The sequence below is a fragment of the Neovison vison genome, chromosome 2 (genome assembly GCF_020171115.1).
Source record: "Neovison vison isolate M4711 chromosome 2, ASM_NN_V1, whole genome shotgun sequence".
Lineage (NCBI taxonomy): Eukaryota > Metazoa > Chordata > Mammalia > Carnivora > Mustelidae > Neogale > Neogale vison.
Window position 1 is genome coordinate 20295460 of NC_058092.1, and position 17849 is coordinate 20313308.

The window sequence follows — 17849 nt, forward strand, 5'->3', positions numbered from 1 at the left end:
GTTCTTTAATTTTATTTACTCATTGGTTTATCTTTTTGTCTGTATCACTCACTGAACAGTGAGCTGCCAGAGCGTCTCCATCTCTCTCTCATCCCTGGTTTTGTTCCCGGAGCCCAGCACTGTGCCTAGTACGTAGAGGTGCTTGATACATTCTCTCAAAGAGTTGATCAGTGGGCATATGTGTGAGAAAGGGATAGCGAGCCAGAAATGGTCACGTGGGCTTTCCCCCTTCCCAGTGGCCTAGGTTATGACAACTTTGCTTCTACTTTCCTTCATCCTAAAATGGTCTCATTGCCCTTTAACTCCTTTCTTCAGAGGTGACTTTAGAACTTTTTCCTTGTCTCTCCAACCTGATTTAATGTCTCCCTTGAGATCTTGTAGGACTTTATACCCTCTTCCCCGTTACAAAAGAAGAGAGATCTAGATCGCATGAACTATAAAATATAAAACAGCAGTTAGAAACAGGGCACTGATGTCAGACAGACCTGGGATCAAGTCCTACCTCTGTCACTCAGTATTTGGGGCAAGTCACTTTACCCCTGAATCTCAGTTTCATCATCTATAATGGAAATTATCATAATATCTCCCTTGGCCTGAGCATTAAAATCAAGATAGTGCCTATAAAACCTTAGGAGAGTACTTGGAAGACAAAAAGCACTTTGGTCAGTGGCAGGTACAATTCTGTGTTCCCCTTGTTGAACCTCACTAACCAGACTGTGCCAGGGCAGCAGGGATAGGCAAAGCACCTAGAGTCAGAGCCTGAGTGGCACTTAGGCAAAGGTACAGTCAGTGAAAGTGTCCTAGCAGAAGGGGAGCATACACTGGACCTTGCAGAATAGGCAGGATTTGGATGGGCAAGGAAAAGCTGAGTGGACTCCCCAACTTGAGCAGAGTTCGTGGAGGCAGGGGTAAGATAGCCACATGGAGGATAGTTGTCATCGGCGCAGTTAGAAAGCTGAGGGACAATGTTAGCTTGAAATTGGGTCTTAGAAACCAGACTGATAAGTTTGGTCAATGTTTACTAACAGTAAGCTAGAAGTATTGAGGAATCCCCTCAGGTTTTTGAGCAGGAGAGTGATATAACAAAAACAGTATTTTAGGAAGAGCAATCTGATGAGGTGGGCATAGAAAGGTGAGGCGGACAGGGTGGAGATTATTGCCAGTGTCTAGGCAGGAGGTGGGTGAGCACATGGGGCACATCCTCCCCATTCTCTGTGCCTGTGTAGTGGCAGCACAGCAGTCCTCCAAACTGCCGTAAGGGGGAGTGCTGCTGCTGGGGATGTCTGACATGACCTTTAACCTCCTGAGTGGGACTCAGGCTTGTCTTGATGCTAAGTAGGTGACCTCTAGATTCTCCTTTCAGTCCCCTCCATACTTCTTTGTTTCCTGTAAGAAATTAGATTAAAAGTAGAGTTAAGGAGCGGAGCCAGGTGGTTAAAGGCTGTCTCCCCAGCTCTGCACTATTTTCCCAGCTTCACATTTACTGGCAGTGTCATCCCAGACAGGCTGTTCAGCTGCCTTCGGCCTCAGTGTTGTAATGGTACCTGGGAATGGCATGAGGATTTAATGAGATAATCCATGTGCAACATTTACAGATAGCAGTGGACACAAAGCAGTTTCTCATTTTTAGTAATTACTAGTAATAGTACTAAATAGTAATATCACTGACACCTATAAAAGACAAACAAAAAACATTACAGTAGTATTTACCGTAAATAGTTACATAAAGAATAAAACAGATTATATGAGAAGCCTATTTCAGGTGCCTGGCCCATCGTGACCACTGGGGAAATGGGAATGGTTTTTCAGGACGCCTGGCTGGCTAAGTCAGAGGAGCATTCTACTCTTGATCTCAGGGTCCTGAGTTCAAGCCCCACACTGGGTGTAAAGAGTACTTAAAAAATAAAATCTTTCAAAAAAAAAAATAGTGGTTTTTGACCTTCTTATTATTTAGGAACAGGTCAGAGCTGCTCTCAGTCCCTCTGTATAACAAGGCCTTAGCTTCTCCCCTACCTCACAGGAGGACCCAACCCCCATCCCCTAACGCTGTCCTCTCTCACAGCCAGTATGACCTTCGGGAGAACAGCAAACACTCGGAGGTGCTGATTGACCTGACAGAGTACTGTGGCCAGCTGGTGGAGGCCAAGTGCCTCACCGTCAACCCCCAGGACAACAACTGCCTGGCAGTAGGGGCCAGTGGGCCCTTTGTGAGGCTCTATGACATTCGCATGATTCATAACCACAGGTATGAATAGCTCGGCCTCCCATGGCCAGGTCCCTGGGAACCTGCTGCCCCTTTCCCTCATTGCCATGCCCTCTTCTTTCTAAGATGGGTCTTTAAATTCTTGTGATTTTTGAAAAAATGTAATCCATGTTTATTTTGTAAAATATGGAAAATATAATGAAAAAACTACCCATAATCCACCACCTGAAACAAATCACTGTGTATAATATTTTCACTTGTTCTCTTACTATGAGTATTCGTGCAGAGTTATAATCTTATACATGTAATTCTTTTTTGTACATTTAATTTTATTATTTTTTAAACAAATGTATAATATACTCAGAACCTCCACCTAAGTTGCAGACCTGAGCAGCTCTGCCAGCCTGGGTTTTCAGTCAACTCCTGGGACAGGCACAGGGGTGTCTGGCCTGCTAGACTTTCATTTGTGGGTTTGGGCGACCACTGCTGCTCCTCATACACTACGTGACATGGAGTGGACCTTGAACCTTAACTCCATCATCTGTAAAATGAGAATAATAGGGTGGTCATGAGGACCAAGACAATGGATAGGACCTACTTGTAAAGCACTGTAATGTGTACGGCCATGGCTGTCTAATTGGTGAAACTTTGGGGTTGTTCAGGTAAGGAAGAAAGGTATCTCCTTTCAGAAGTAAAAATTTAGGTTTTCCTCTAGGGAGTGTGATCTCGACTAGCCAAGGGTAGTGCTAGGGGTTATAACCTATATGGTTTGCCTTCCCACCAGGAAGAGCATGAAGCAGAGCCCTTCGGCAGGTGTCCACACCTTCTGTGACCGGCAGAAGCCCCTTCCGGATGGTGCCGCCCAGTATTACGTAGCAGGTAGGGCTCAGTCCAGCCCTGGCCCCACATTCTTGGCTGGGTGCTGACTCTGGGGTGGTGCAGGGAGATAGCATGGCATGGTGGTCAAGAGAAAGAGTTTTAGAGTAAGGCAGATGTGGGCTTTCATCCTGACTGCCACTGACCAGCCATCCTGTGACCTTTGGCAAAGTATTTACCCTTGATGAGTCTTAATTCCTTTTCCATAAAATGGCATCGTAATGATGAAATGAAATAAAGTATATAAAGCAGTTAGCCTAGTGCATATAGTGAGTGCTCAACACTTGCAGCTGCTTTTATGATGAAGGTAATTGCTACCATTATTGATATGATTGACTTCACACAACTCCCTGCCCCTCTGGGGGAAGATGGGGAGCTTCACATTAGGGTAACTGAGCTTCTCCCCACAGGTCACCTGCCTGTGAAGCTGCCTGATTACAACAACCGTCTGAGAGTGTTGGTCGCCACCTATGTGACCTTCAGCCCCAATGGCACAGAGCTGCTGGTCAACATGGGAGGGGAGCAGGTATGTCTGGCTGCCCGAGGTAGCTCTGCCCTCCTTCACCCTACAGTCAGCAGCCAGGGCTTAACACCTCACTTCCAGTGCCATGAGGCAGACAGGCAACAGCCTTATTGTAAATTACTTCACAGTGAAATGTAGGAGCAACCTGGCATCACTGGAATTCCCAGAGAGGTGCCCTGGCCTTGGCTTTTTCTGAAGCATTAGAACTGACAGACCGGTCTTCAAATGCTGGCCTTCTGTGTACTGGGAGTTTGAACTGTGAGGGTCTTCATTCTTCTGAGCCTCGATTTCCTCATCCTCCATTTTCCTAGGAGGAAACCCTGGGGCTGAGTCAGCCTGTAGGAGTGTTCCTTGGTAATGGCAGGCTACTAACCTTTCTCTTTGCATGTTCTCGGTCAGGATATTTAGTAAGCCTTGCTTAAATCCATTTATTCTACACTCACTGAGCACTTACTCTGGGACTAGCATCATTATAAACATGAAGGAGACAGAGGTGAAATATGATCCAGCCCAGGTTGACAGGAGACATGGCAGGTGAAGCAGCTGATGAACAAGGCAAGGTGGACTATGTAGCAGAGGACTGGAATGGAGAACTGGTCCTGGCTTCAGATTGCTGGGCCATCACCTGGCCTGAAGGTAGCATTAGGATGAATAGTGATGCAGTGTAGCAGAGTGGCTTAGAGCCAGACAGACTTGGTTTTGGGTCTTGGCTGTGCCACATACTACTTTTATGGCCGTGGGTAAATAAAGGCTCAGCCCATATTTCTTTGTCTGTAAAGGGGTTGATAATAATAGTACTTCTTGGGCTGACTTGGCTGACTCTGTCAGAAGAGCATGCAACTCTTGATCCCTGGGGCTGTGAGTTCAGAGTCCTATGTTGTGTATAGAGATAACTAAAAACTGTACTAAAAAAATAATAGTACTTCTTTATGAGGTGGTTTCTAGGATGAAATGAGGTAAGTCCTATAAAACATTTAGCCAAGTTCCTAAAGCAAAGTAAGAATTGAAAAAACATTAAATAATAATAATTTTATGTTCACTGAGAGAAGTAAATAGCAATGATGCTTTGGGCAAATTGCTTCCCTTCTCTGAGGTTTCAGTTTTCCCATCTATAAAATGAGAAATTTGGCTTTGTAACCTCTGAGGACCTTTCAAACTTAAACACGTGATTCTAATTAATGGCGGTGTTTTAAGCAGTCCACCCTCGGGACTGGGAACTGGGAAGATGTTCCTGTGTGAGGTTTGTTCCGTAGAACACCTCCTGGCCTTGCTGGATGGCTCCCTACTCAGTACTCACTGTGTTCCTGAGAGCCATCAAGCCACCAAGGCCTTGCTTCTGGCCGGCCACTTTCTTACCTCACAGCCTCCATCTCTTTTCTTGACCCTTCCACCCTAGGTCTATTTGTTTGACCTGACTTACAAGCAGCGGCCGTACACCTTTCTCTTGCCTAGAAAATGCCACTCCTCAGGGGGTAAGTTCTCTCTTGGGGTAGGGTTATCTCTGCTGGGGAGCTTGAGCGTTTGCCACTTCTGCTGAGAAAGCTGCCCCTTCCCTTGTGCTGTGGCTGTGCCCCAAAAGGACTCGATTCTCTGAAAGAACACTCTGTGTATAGTAAGAAGGAAGAGAACGGTAGGTCAGAGATACCTTCCCTCTGAAAAAGCACTTTCCGTGGCTTGTCTCTTAAGGACCTCAACTAGTTGCCCTTCCTTTCTCATCCTGGGTCAGTCTCCTCACTGACTCTTTCCTGGGGCCTGCAGTTGATTTAGGCACCTCTACAAGTCCCGTTCTCCCCACACACACACACCCCCGCCCACCCCACATCCCCCCAAATCCCACCTAAGGGTAATGCCAAGTTAAAGCTGTGTCCCTCTCCAACCAGCAGAGGGCGCACAGGCTTTTCTTTATGCACTTGCCTACCTGCGTCAAAACTTGCTTTCTGGGAAGGGGTCTCACCCCAGGAGGATGGCCCACAGTGGAACCATCAGATCCTGTGATGGAAGCTGGAGGGCTGCTGAGGAGCAATGGGGAACTCCTCCTGAGTTGTTGCTGTTCTTTCTCCCCATCCCTGCCAGAAGTTCAGAACGGCAAGATGTCCACCAATGGTGTATCCAACGGCGTATCCAATGGCCTGCACCTTCATAGCAATGGCTTCCGGCTGCCGGAGAGTAGGGGACATGTCAGGTGAGGCCAGTCTGACTTGTCCAGCCCTTCCAGTCCCAATTACACCTTATGGTACCTTACAGTATAATTGAAGGGATATAAGAGCATGTTTTGTAAACCGTCCATCCAGGTACATACTTCCAAGTCTGGGGACTGGGGCAAGGGATATAATGGAGTAATGGAGTATTTCTGGATGTGGCTAGTGGTTCCAATACTGCTCCTACCTGGTAGGATTCCAGTCATGCTCAGACTGAAGCTCCAGTCCCTTGGTATCCATAGCTGGGTCAGGACCAGGGGATCAGCTGTCTCTTAGTACTGAGCTCTCTCTTAAAGGTGTTCTACATAGATATTCTTCCCCCATTGTATTTTTCTTTGTCCCATACTATCTTTTGGCCTCTATTCACTACCAAGCCCAATGCTGCGTATAGAGGTGTTCAAAGCCTCTAAACTTTGAGAGAAACAGAAGTCTCTATAAAGAGATACATGGGAGGAACTTGGGTGGTCACAAGGTTCAGCTCAGTGTGGGGGTGGGTGGTTAGCTATTATCATGCTCAGGAGTTTGATTAAGAATTGCCTTTGGGGAGCACCTGGGTAGCTCAACCAGTTAGGCACCCAGCTCTTGATTTCAGCTCAGGTCATGCTCTCAGGCTCATGAAATTGAGCCCCCTGTTAAACTTCGCACTCAGCACAAGTTGGCTTGAGATTCTCTTCTCCTCCCTCTGCCCACTCCCCGCTCGCACATGCAAGCTCACACACACTCGCACTCTCTCTAATAAATAGAATCAAATTGAATCGCCTTTGGGGTGCCTGCCTGGCTCAGTCAGTGGAACATGCAGCTCTTGATCTTGGGGTCATGAGTTTGAGCCCCATGTTGGGGACATAGAGTTTACTTAGAGTTTAATTTTTAAAAAAGAGAGAGAGAGTTGCCTTTTACCTGTCCATGACAGTTCCTCTTGTTTTTTCACTGGTTCAGAGTATCGGGACTTCTGCCCATTACCTATTGCAGTAACCCAGACCAAGAATGGAAGTGCGCCCCTCTTCTAAATGACAGTGCAGATCCCAGGGACCAAGAAAATAACAGGTGGCCCTCAGGCAAGGCTGTAGACTTCCTGAGAGGCTGCTCTGACCTTCTTTGGCTGGCCTAACTTGGCTCTCCTTCCCCGTAGTCCCCAGGTAGAGCTGCCCCCATACTTGGAGCGCGTGAAACAGCAAGCCAACGAGGCCTTTGCCTGCCAGCAGTGGACCCAGGCCATTCAGCTTTACAGCAAGGCCGTGCAGAGGGCCCCTCACAATGCCATGCTCTACGGGAACCGAGCTGCCGCCTACATGAAGCGCAAGTGGTGAGCGGACCTTAGGACAGGGGATGAAGGCAGGGGGCCTGATGGAGCCAAGATGCTGAGGCCTCCTAGGGCTCCTTAGCCCCAGGCTGCTTCTCCCCATCTCCAGACTGGAAGTCAGGAATTCTCAAGCACCAAGGAAGGTCACAGTGAAATCGTTTTGTTAAGTAGTGGTGTTTTGTTGTAAAGTGTTGTGGCCACTGGATAAGTAGGACTTGAGAGATTGATTAATCCCAACTGTTGGATAATTGTGCCTTGAATTGGGACTATGAAGGAACAGTGGAATTCTTGCTACATAGGAAAGAGGCATTTGGTGAATTCACTTGGTATCTGTCTGAAATGATTCTGCAGCTCCTTGACCTTGGAGCTTGCTTTTCTATGCTCGTAGACTAAGCACAAACAAGATACCAGAGATCTGAAGCTGGCTGTGGGTCATGTTGGGTCATAGGGGCTGGTGGTAAAGGGGTGGGGTCCATATCCTGAAGAACCCGCTGTCTTTGGAGACCATCAGGGCTCCTAGCCCTTCTGCCTGCAGCACCAGCAGGCACGCAAGCCCCATCCCCCAGTCGGGGCCAGGACTGGAGATGGATAGAGCTGGGCCCACAGCCATTTCTGCTCCGTCTGGCATCCGTCGGCTCTGCCCAGACAGACAGGCCAGCTGGTGTGCCATCGTCTGGCTGCAACAAGGCAGGCCAGAGAGGGAAGCTTAAGAAACCCACCCAAGTTAACAGGATGGTAGATGGGGGTTTGGGAAGATGCTACCCCATTGGCCTTAGCTCAGGCGTCAAGAGTTTGCCAAAGACTCAGATGGTAACCTGACTGAGGAGGTGATGGTTTGGGAGCCATCCTGAGGTGTTTGGCCTCTCTGTCCCAAGAGCTGGGTAGAATATGCAGTGTCCTCATCCAGGCTTTAGACTGAGAGCTGTTTCACTCTTGCATTCTTGCTAAGAGAGGCTGATAGAGCCCTTGACATGTTCTCTGAACTCCTACTATGCACTAGATACCAGGGACACAAAGTTCTTCACTTTGAGTTCCTGTGCTCCAGAGTCCCCAGCTTCTGGGCAGAGGACAAAGACGTGATCATGGTTCTCATTGTCAAAGAGTCAGGAAGCAGTGAGTCTTTGCGTGGTCAAGTAAAAGGCTGTGGGCACTAAGAAAAGTTAAGTCACTTCAGCTGGGGTCAGGGAAGTGTCAGGAAGATGAGGTATCTGATGGGCTTTGAGTGTGGGCAGACTTAGGCAAGGAAGTGAAAAGGAGGAGGGGATTCTGGGGGAAGGACATTCCCAGGGAGACGTGCGAACAAAGGCGTGGGGGTGGGGGATTGACTGAAGAGCTTGTTTGCAGAACAACAAATCCATTTGGCTGGAGCAGAGAGTTCTGGAAGGGACTGGCAGGAGATGAGTCTGTGAGGTAGCCTGGGGCCGGCCTGGGAAGGACTTGGAATGCAGAGCGGTGGCTGTTTTGGCCTGGATTCAGTGGGGTGATGGGCAGCTACTGAAGGGTTCTGAGCAGGAGAGGGATGTGCTGAGGGCTGTCCTTTCAGGGAGATTGATCTGGCAGTGAGTCTGGTGGATGGGTGAACCCTAGGGCCGGCCCACTCTCCCCATCCCCACACACCTGCCAGTGACCCCAGAACGTCGCATTCTGTCCCAGGCCAGTCTCTCCAGGGCTGCCATCTGCTCCTGGGTGCAGTGGGAGCTGTCACCCTCTGGCTCCTGGTTGGTTTCTGTCTGGCTCTCTCCAGGAGCTCTGAGGGGCACTTTGCAGGTGGTAATTGGGTTTCCAAACAGTGCCTGCTCCTTCATCACAGCCCGTCGTTCTGACGCAGGCCAGGCCTTCAAAGCACTCTGTCCCCTGCCTGCTCCCACGCTGGTGAGCTACTTGTTCCCGATCTGAGTATGGCTGTTGCAAGGGCTGAATGCTCGCTCTGAGTGCTGTAGGAGGACATTTCCCCTGTTGGGCCTGCTTTGACCCTGTGCAGGAGGGTTGTGACCTGTGCCTTGGTGGAAAGAGCATCAGTTCTGGGGAATGCTGCTTGTCACAGTTGGGTCCTAGGCCCATTTCAGCCCAGCAGGGAAAAGGGGGCTGGCGGGAAGGCTACTAAAGGAGAAGTCCTGTGACCTGTGTGATCTATAAACGACAGGTGGGAACAGATGAGAGATACTGGAGGAGTGTATCCTATATTCTGGCACAGGGTGGGAGAGCAGGGGACTTCCTTAAGACCCCTCCCTTCTTGCTGTCCCCCCGAAAACTGAAAACCATCCCCATTTCCCTTCATCCATGCTTTGGGAGGTTGAAGGTAGTGAGTGGGGATGATTTGGAGTTCCTGGCGTGCACACCCCCCTTCGCCATCAGCTTCCAGAGAGCTGACTCTGCCAGTCTGTCAGGCCCCATCCTTCAGCCCCGGGAGGTAGAGGCCACAGCTGCTGTGGATCAGTCAGCCAGGACAGAGGGGGGCCTGGCTGAGGGCTTGCTGCCTGCTGGTCAGACCCTGAGTCCCCAGCCTGGCACTTCTGGCTTCCCCAGACCGCCGAACTGTCCTTGAGGGCCCCCTGCCTTGGCCAGGGCTTTGAAGACCAGCCGGGGGGATTTGAGGAGGTAGTTGGAGGAAGAGAGAAGGAGGGCTTGGGGAGCCTGAAGTGGGCAAGATGCCAGGCCTTCTGCTGCAGAACTGCAGGGGCCTGGGGTGAGCCAGTGCGCAGTTGCACTCTGTGCCCAGCAGAGGGCAGCCTGACACTGTTTTTTCTTTCACACATGCGTGCACCCTGGTGCGCGCACACCATCCCTTCATCCCCCACCAAGACTTCAGGGTTCCTGACTCATCTCCTTAACATACTCTGTCTCCTGGGGAGCGGGGTCTGGGCTGAGCCAGGGTTCTTTTCATTTACAAGCACCCTCGCCCTGAAATTTGTCAGAGGTGGGCTGAGGTGGCCCACCTCAAAGGAGACTGGGTGGACTCCTTGCTTGCCACACGGTCCTACCTCTAAGCCACACTCCCCTGCCTTCCCAGGGATGGTGACCACTACGATGCCCTGAGAGACTGCCTCAAGGCCATCTCCCTAAACCCGTGCCACCTGAAGGCACACTTCCGCCTGGCCCGCTGCCTCTTTGAGCTCAAGTACGTGGCTGAGGCCCTGGAGTGCCTGGATGACTTCAAAGGGAAGTTCCCGGAGCAGGCCCACAGTAGTGCTTGTGACGCATTGGGCCGCGACATCACGGCAGCCCTCTTCTCCAAAAATGACGGTGGTGAGTGGGCACTGAGGAGGGGTTGCTGTTACTTTGAGGTCCTGTGTGACATGCTGGAGAAGACATGGTTCTGAGATTAGAGAGGCCTGGATTCTTAGGCTGATTCAGAAATTATGGAGGTTGGGACACTCACTTGGTCTCTTTGAGGCTCAGTTTCCCCAACTGTAAAGGGGGAATGATAGCACCTCCCATTTAGGGTTTCTCTTGAGGATTAACAATAGTATGTTTAAAGCACCTGGCTTAATGCCTAGGACTCAGGACAGGAAGAAACTGAGCCCAGTCTGCATAGCTCTAGCTGGGCCTTCTCACCGGCTCACAGAGACAGGGTCTTAGCTGTTCCATTGGGCATCTGAGTAAGAGGCAGCAGTGGGGGGTTGTACTCCTTCCAGTTTGGCTGATTGCAGCAGAGGCAGCAGTGGAGGGCAGTGGAAATGCCTCACACAGCCTCCCTGACCCCACGGCCTTGCCTCCACGGGCTCATTTGAAGCCCTGTCCAGCTCTGCTCAGTAGCATTGGAGGGTGAGCTGGGTATTTGTGATGAAGACATGGACCCTCACCTCTCTCCTATGCAATTTACTAACCATGCGACTGATGCATTGTTTGAATAGTTATCCAGCATCTACCACATGCTAGGCACTGTGCTGGGTTGTGGGTGTACAGCTGTGGACAAGTCAGTTGGGATTCGTGGAGTTTAGAGCCCTAGCAAAGGAACCGAGCAATGAAGGAGAAACAATGTGATGAGTGCCATGGGGGGCTGATACGGTGCAGGTGCCTGGGGCAGAGCTTAATGTCAGGCTGGGGTTCTAGAGGAGGAAACATTTAATCTGAGATCTCAGGGATGGGGAAGAAGAGGTAACTAGATAAAAAGTGTACCTGTGGGAGGTAAAGATTTCTGGCCTAGGAACCAGCACATGCAAAGGCCCTGAGGCAGGCAGAATCAAGGCACTTTTAAGGCACTGAGAAAACTGTGATTTTACCCAAGGCACTGAACTGATCAGTGCCTCATTTGGGATCTATAACTCATCTTCCAGTGAGGAAAGGGCTTAGACTTTACTCCTTTCAGAGCTGTAGGTCTACTTAGAAAAATTACCCTTTCAAGTCTCTCAGTAGTGCTTCACCTTCTCCTCCCTGTCTCTTATCTCCACAGAAACAGACTGTGGGCCTGTGCATCCTTGGGGCTTCCAGACATTGTTCTGGGACCTGAGCAAAGGCCCTTCTAGCATCCAAAGTCCCCTCTTGAATATCCTCAAGGCTTAGGTACAAAAACGCTTCTTCCTCACAGTCATTCTCAGCTTTCGAGGGTAGGGGTAGAGGCAGATAGCCCTACATTGTCAGCACTTGAGCTGAAAACAGGGCCGGGGTAGAGACAAGGTAGGGGAGGAAAAATAAGGACAGGTCTCACCTTTCCTTGCTCTCTGACCCTAGAGGAGAAGAAGGGAGCCGGCGGTGGCAGCGGCGGCCCTGTCCGCCTCCGCAGTACGAGCCGCAAGGACTCCATCTCAGAGGATGAAATGGTGTTGCGGGAGCGAAGCTACGACTACCAGTTCCGCTACTGCGGCCACTGCAACACCACCACGGATATCAAGGAGGCCAATTTCTTTGGCAGGTCCGAGGCCCTGAAGAGGAGGAGGGCACAGCCTGGGCAGTTCGGCAGCAGGAGACTGGGGGGTTGTGGGGGCATAATGCTTTCAGAAAAGTCTCAAATCCCAGTTCTGCCTCTGTATCCTTGACCAAATGGCTTCACCTCTGTGGGCCTGTCTCTTCATCTATAAAATGAAACAAGCCATCCCCACTCATGGGGCCATAATGAGGATTTGTGAGGTAATCCACAGAGCATCCAGCATGGGGTCTGGACTCTGCCTTTATCCCCTGCCTCCTCTCCCTCTGTCTCCATGTGCCAGAGCTTGGTCTTGATGTGGATGCTTGGAGCTTCCCTCTGCTGGGGTATAAGGCCAGAGCCCTCAAAAGCTGGCAGTCTTAGCACACTTGTGTTCTCAGAACTGTGCCCCTGGTACTGAGGGACATAGCCCATGTCTCAGACCCCGCCACCCCCAACCCTCCATTGTATATGGTATACCTTCTTGGGGTAAGTGAAACCCTTGAGTGTTGAGAGTCTCTCCATCAAGGTCCCCTCTAAGTGTCAGTGGTGTGTAAGGGGGTTGTGGACCCGGGAAGCGAGGACTGCTGGGGAAGGCTTCGACAAGAGTGTTCCCAGAGATCGAAGAGATGCAGGATTGATCCCGCACCCAGGGAGCTTATAACATGTGTTGAGGGAGAATATCTTGGAGGCACCCAAGCAGTCCCTGATCTTAAGCTTAATAGCTGGACAGCGACTAAGGCTGTGCAGTATGGAGAGGATTGCCGAGTGTGGGAGTTCTGAGTCAAGTGAAGACCCCAGAGTTCCCTGCTCCCCTTGCCGTAAGCCATACAGCCTCTACTTGAGGCTGTAGGGCAGTACCCCACCTGACCTCCCTGCCCTTTGCCCCTCTGCCAGCAACGCTCAGTACATCGTCAGTGGCTCTGACGATGGCTCCTTCTTCATCTGGGAAAAGGAGACCACCAACCTGGTCCGCGTGCTCCAAGGAGATGAGTCCATCGTCAACTGCCTGCAGCCACACCCCAGCTACTGCTTCCTGGCCACCAGCGGCATTGACCCTGTTGTGCGGCTCTGGAACCCCCGGCCAGAGGTGAGGGTGTGGAGAAAATGGCCAAAACTGGACAGGGACAAAGGTTGGGCTGGATCCTGTGCAAGGCCTCCGGCTGGGCCTGGGAAGATTGGGGAAAGAAATGAGTCATCCAGAGATGGAAGCCCCTGGGATGAGTGAACTCCTACCTGAGGGCCCAGCACTATGTCAAGGTGGGAGCTACCAATTCCAAACGCAGTAGGCAGTTCCGGGGGGAAGAGTAGGCACCTGCCTTCTCGAGGCACATCCCTGAGCAAGCTGAGGGGATGAGACTCCCATACAGGAAACAGTAACCAAGGACAGGCTGCAGGAGGCCGGGAGGGAACTGGAGCAGCCCCAGTACCACTTCATGAGAACAGGGGCTCCCTAGGGACCTCATATACCACTGTGTTGTGTCCCCCAGAAGCTGGACAAAAGCCAGTCCCTTGGTTACATGGGAAGTATGCAGGCTTCGGAATCTTGGCGAGCCTAAGTTTGAATCCTGGTCCCTTCACTCACTGCCTAAGGGACTTAACCATCTCTGGCCCAGGTTTTTATCTGTACATTGGAATGGGTATGACACCACCACCTTAAAAGGTTGCTTTAAGGATAAAGAAGTGATGCCTGTGAAGTGTCCAGTCCACAGGGACACTTAGGAGGATGTGGTCCCCTCTACTCCCAGGGTGGGTAGCCAAGCAGGCTGGCCTGAGGCCTCCCCTGCCCTCTGCCCCACTTCCCTCCCCTTTCTAGCCAGCAAAACAGAAGTCAAGTGGTGTATCTAATTACAGAGGCAATTTACTGTGAATTTTAAAGAGAACCCTACAGGCCTCTCCCATGAGGGGAGGGAAAAAGGAGGATAAAGGAAGGGTTGTTGGGAGTGATGACAGAAGAGTAGGACGGGGGGTGTTGGCTGTTCCTCCTGCCCTGGGTATCTAGTAGGTGTGCCCAGCAGACCCTGGTGCGAGTCCTCCCACATATATCCATGTATGGGCCCCCCATGTGTGTAACCCCATGTGGTAAGCCCCACCATTTCCTGTATGGGGCCCCGCCAATATGTACCCCAATAGGGGTATGCCCCCCCCTCGGTGTGTATCCCAGCATGGGCACCTCCATATATATCTCAGTGTATTGTGTCCCCTTCCAGTGTGTACTACCAGATGGGCCTCGTATGTATAACCCCACGTGGCGTGTCTCCCTCATATCTGTATCCTGGTGAGCACGTGTCCTGTACGTATCCCCATATGTGGGTTACCTGCATCCGCATCTACATAGGAGTATACGTACAGCCCCACGTACATCTCTTGGTGTGTCCAGCCACCTCTATGTATACCGCTCCACGTGTGTGTGTGTGTGTGTGTGTGTGTTTGCCAACCTCCCTCACACACTTCTCTCCCGGTGCTGTGTGCCTTCCCCACAGAGCGAAGACCTCACAGGCCGAGTTGTGGAGGACATGGAGGGTGCTTCCCAGGCCAACCAGCGGCGCATGAACGCCGACCCACTGGAGGTGATGCTGCTCAACATGGGCTACCGGATCACAGGCCTGAGCAGTGGGGGCGCGGGGGCCTCTGATGACGAGGACAGCTCCGAGGGCCAGGTTCAGTGCCGGCCCAGCTAGACCCTCCAAGCTCTGGTCCCCGGCCCCTGCTACTGGCTGGACCCTCCACCATGGGCAGGAGGTCAGGGGGTTCTGTTTTGGTTTGTCTTCCCCCCCCCCCATTTTTTTCATTTCCCTGTTTTGTTTGTTAGTTTGGCATTGGGGGTGGGGGGTTGCTACAACTCGCTGGCTTTCAGACTTTGGGGCAGATTGCCCTTTGACTGGCCTCAGCTCTGAGCAGAAGAGCAGGAGGGGAAGCCCCTCCAGACACCACCCACCTCCCATGTCCCTGGAGGGCTCTGGCCTGCCTCAGGTTGGGAGGCAAGGGCCAAAGCTGTCTTCAAGGACTGCCCTACACTTCAGTTGGCGGCAGGAAGGGGAGTGGAATTCCAGTCCGTAAGGGCTAGCCTTGACCTGTTGCCACTCTTGCTCCTACGGGCAAGGCTAGCTCCTCTGTGGCTTCAGGGAAGGTTCTGAAAAAGGATGGGGTCCCACCCTCCCTCCAGAGCCACCATGTCAGGGTGGAAGCCGAAGGAAGGTGGGAGTCCTGCAGTAGGCAAGGCCAGGCCCCTGCCTGGGCAGGAGAGTGTCCTCTCCCTTCTCCCAGTGCTGGCTCCAGACCCTGCGCCTGCGCTCACTGGCCACCTCCGGGGGCTTAGCCTTTCCCAAGGGCCCTGGCAGAGGGTGGGGCAACACGCCATAGCCTTCTGCACTGCACTATGACCACTCCCACTCCCCTTTCTGGGGGCTCCTTGGCCTCACTGTGACCTTTCTGCCAGAGCTCCCAGCCAGGCCCACTCTGCTGAGGTGGCGCTCCCTGCTAAGGGCCCTTTCTGCCCTTCCTCCCACCCCACATGCTGAGCCGCCACAAAGACCAAAGAAGTGATGGCTTTTCTCTGTCCCCCTGCTGCTCTGGGGGGAGGGGGGTGGGTCTCCTGAGCCACTCAGATGGGAAAATCCCTAACTTGGCCCCCTCCCTCCTCAGCAGCCCCAAGCTTAACACTGGACAGCAGTCACCCCACCACTCACCAAGCCGCTCTCTGCCCCCTTGGCTCTCAGCTGGGAGCCTCTCCTGACAGTTGCTCAGCCTCCTCCCCTTCTCCCTCCTTCTCCCCTCAGTGCTTACTTGGCTCCAGCCCTCCAGCTGCAGCCTCTGGGGAGCAGCAGCCTCCCTTCTTCCCTCCCTCCGTCCTTCCCTCCCTCCGCCTGGTCTCTGCCAGGTGCCTCCTCTCAGTCAGGCTTCCGAGCAGCCCTGGAGACAGGAGGGCCACGTTAAAAGCTTTTTCACAGTTTTAAGAAGGCAGGGGGGGTGAGGATAGTGGTGGGGGGTCTGGCACCATCTCGTCATTGCTTTAATCCCAGCAACACAGGTGGCAGCTTCTCCCCCCTCCTCCCCACCCAGTCCCTCTCCCACCCCCTCTTCTAGCTTGGTAATGAAGTATATTTATTGGTGAAGGAAACAGCTGCTGCTGCTTTTCCTGCTGCTGGGACTTGCTCCCCTGTCTCTTCTCCATGACCTTTCTCGAGCCAGGGAGGGGAAAGCAGGAGTACTGGGGCTGGGCCCTGGGGCCCAAGGACCAGCAGGGGCCCCTTTTGCTTTCCTGTGTTCGAGCCACCTGCCATTTCCTCTCTGCCTCCTGCCCGCCCATCCTGTGTCCCCCATCTGTACCCCCCCGCCCCCACACCTGCCCAGCCTGGGCCCTGCAGTGTGGAGAGACACATAAGCCTTACTGTCCTCTGGGGGCAGGAGCCGAGCCTTTTTGTTGCTCCGCTCCCAGGAGAGTGAGGGTGACGCAATTGATTAAAACCATTTTGTTCTAGGTGTGGCTGCTGGCATTTGTGGGGTGCAAATGGGTCTTGGAACCAAAGTGAGGGTACCTGATCCTCACCGCTGTAGCTATGTGACTTTGAGTAACCACACCTCTGCTGGGTAGAATGAGGCCTGCCTTGGAGGATCCCTGTGAGCAGTGGCCTCCCAGCACAGCGAGGCTGAGTGCAGCAGCGCCTGGCCCCGGTGGCTGTGAATTGCAATAATCAGCTTTCACTCTCCAAGCTGTTTTCTCATCTCTAAAATGAGGTTGAAGTCTTAGTGGCTTTTCAAACTTCTAAAATCAACCCAAACAAGAAATACACATTCTACATTGTGATCCAAGATACCCATGCTTATTTGTGTGTATATAATGAACATAAGCTCTACACAATAATGTTTACCGTTGCTACATGCAGTGTGTTCTAGTGACCATTCTGTTTTACTAAGGCAAAAGAAGGCTGGCCATAACCCACTAAACGGATTTCACAATGTGATGTGCCCTGGATTAGAGGGTATCTTAGACCAGAGGTTCCCAGACTTTCCCAGCTCATAGCACTCACCCAGCATTCATGGCTCAGTAATTTTCTCATGGATCCTCTAAACCAAAAGAAATGCCCAAGAGTTCTATTTATCAAGTAATGATACTCAAATTACATAATAAGAACTATGTGGTACCAAGTCACTTTTTTTTAAAACTTATAAACTAGAAGAAACAGTATTTTTATTTCATTCTTAAATACAATAACTAATGGGATCTGTGTGCTTCTTGGGCACTATAAAGCTTCTCAAACTTTCTAATCCCGTTGGACGGCACTACCTATTCCACACTGACTTTGAATTGCTTTTCACAATAGCGACCACCAAAAACCCAGCTTCTAAGATGATCTAACCAAAGGAATGTATCACAACCTAATGATGAAACTGTGATCTACCTTGAACTAGTAGATCTCTCCGTAGCCAACAGATGTTGAGTGTCTCCCAAATTTAAAATCCCCTACCATGTGCTCTATGAACTTGTTGGGGCCTGCCAAGGTTGTTGATGCACAGTTTCAGGGCTGTGATTCAGTATTGTGGGAACAATAGCTTCACTACTGAAATTTTGTCATTCTTCTGTGTGTACATTTGGAAAGAACAGCGTGATGGGAAGGCAGCAGGGTATGCTAGGGTATTCTCGGTTTAATTCAGGAGACAGGAAGGAGATCCTGACAGAAACAGAAGCACAGCAGGTGGTGTTACGAAGCAGGTGTTTTGGACCAGTGTCCCTTCTTTTGTGTCCAAGATGAAGTCTTTATTCTTTTGACAGAGAGAGGGAGAAGCAGGCTCCCCACTGAGCAGAGAGCCCAATGCGGGGCTCAGTCCCTGGACCCTGAGATCATGACCTGAGCTGGAGGCAGAGGCTTAGCACACTGAGCCACCCAGGCGCCCCCAGCATGAAG

The 17849-nt window shown here is 51.5% G+C and overlaps 1 protein-coding gene across 3 annotated transcripts in view; it reads left to right on the forward strand.

The window, feature by feature from the left end:
• Positions 1-16423, forward strand: part of WDTC1 (WD and tetratricopeptide repeats 1) — a 70590-nt gene extending 54167 nt beyond the window's left edge. The window contains exons 7-16 of one of the 3 annotated variants that reach the window (XM_044237534.1): positions 2063-2245; positions 2988-3082; positions 3490-3605; positions 4999-5074; positions 5679-5784; positions 6930-7103; positions 10111-10346; positions 11772-11952; positions 12841-13033; positions 14427-16423. In XM_044237534.1, the coding sequence (XP_044093469.1) occupies positions 2063-2245; positions 2988-3082; positions 3490-3605; positions 4999-5074; positions 5679-5784; positions 6930-7103; positions 10111-10346; positions 11772-11952; positions 12841-13033; positions 14427-14624 (1558 nt within the window). In that variant the 3' untranslated portion in view covers positions 14625-16423. Of the gene's footprint in view, positions 1-2062; positions 2246-2987; positions 3083-3489; positions 3606-4998; positions 5075-5675; positions 5785-6929; positions 7104-10110; positions 10347-11771; positions 11953-12840; positions 13034-14426 lie in introns of all 3 variants that reach the window. The other 2 variants (XM_044237535.1, XM_044237533.1) reach the window with 2 other exon arrangements.
• The last annotated feature ends 1426 nt before the right edge of the window (positions 16424-17849 follow it).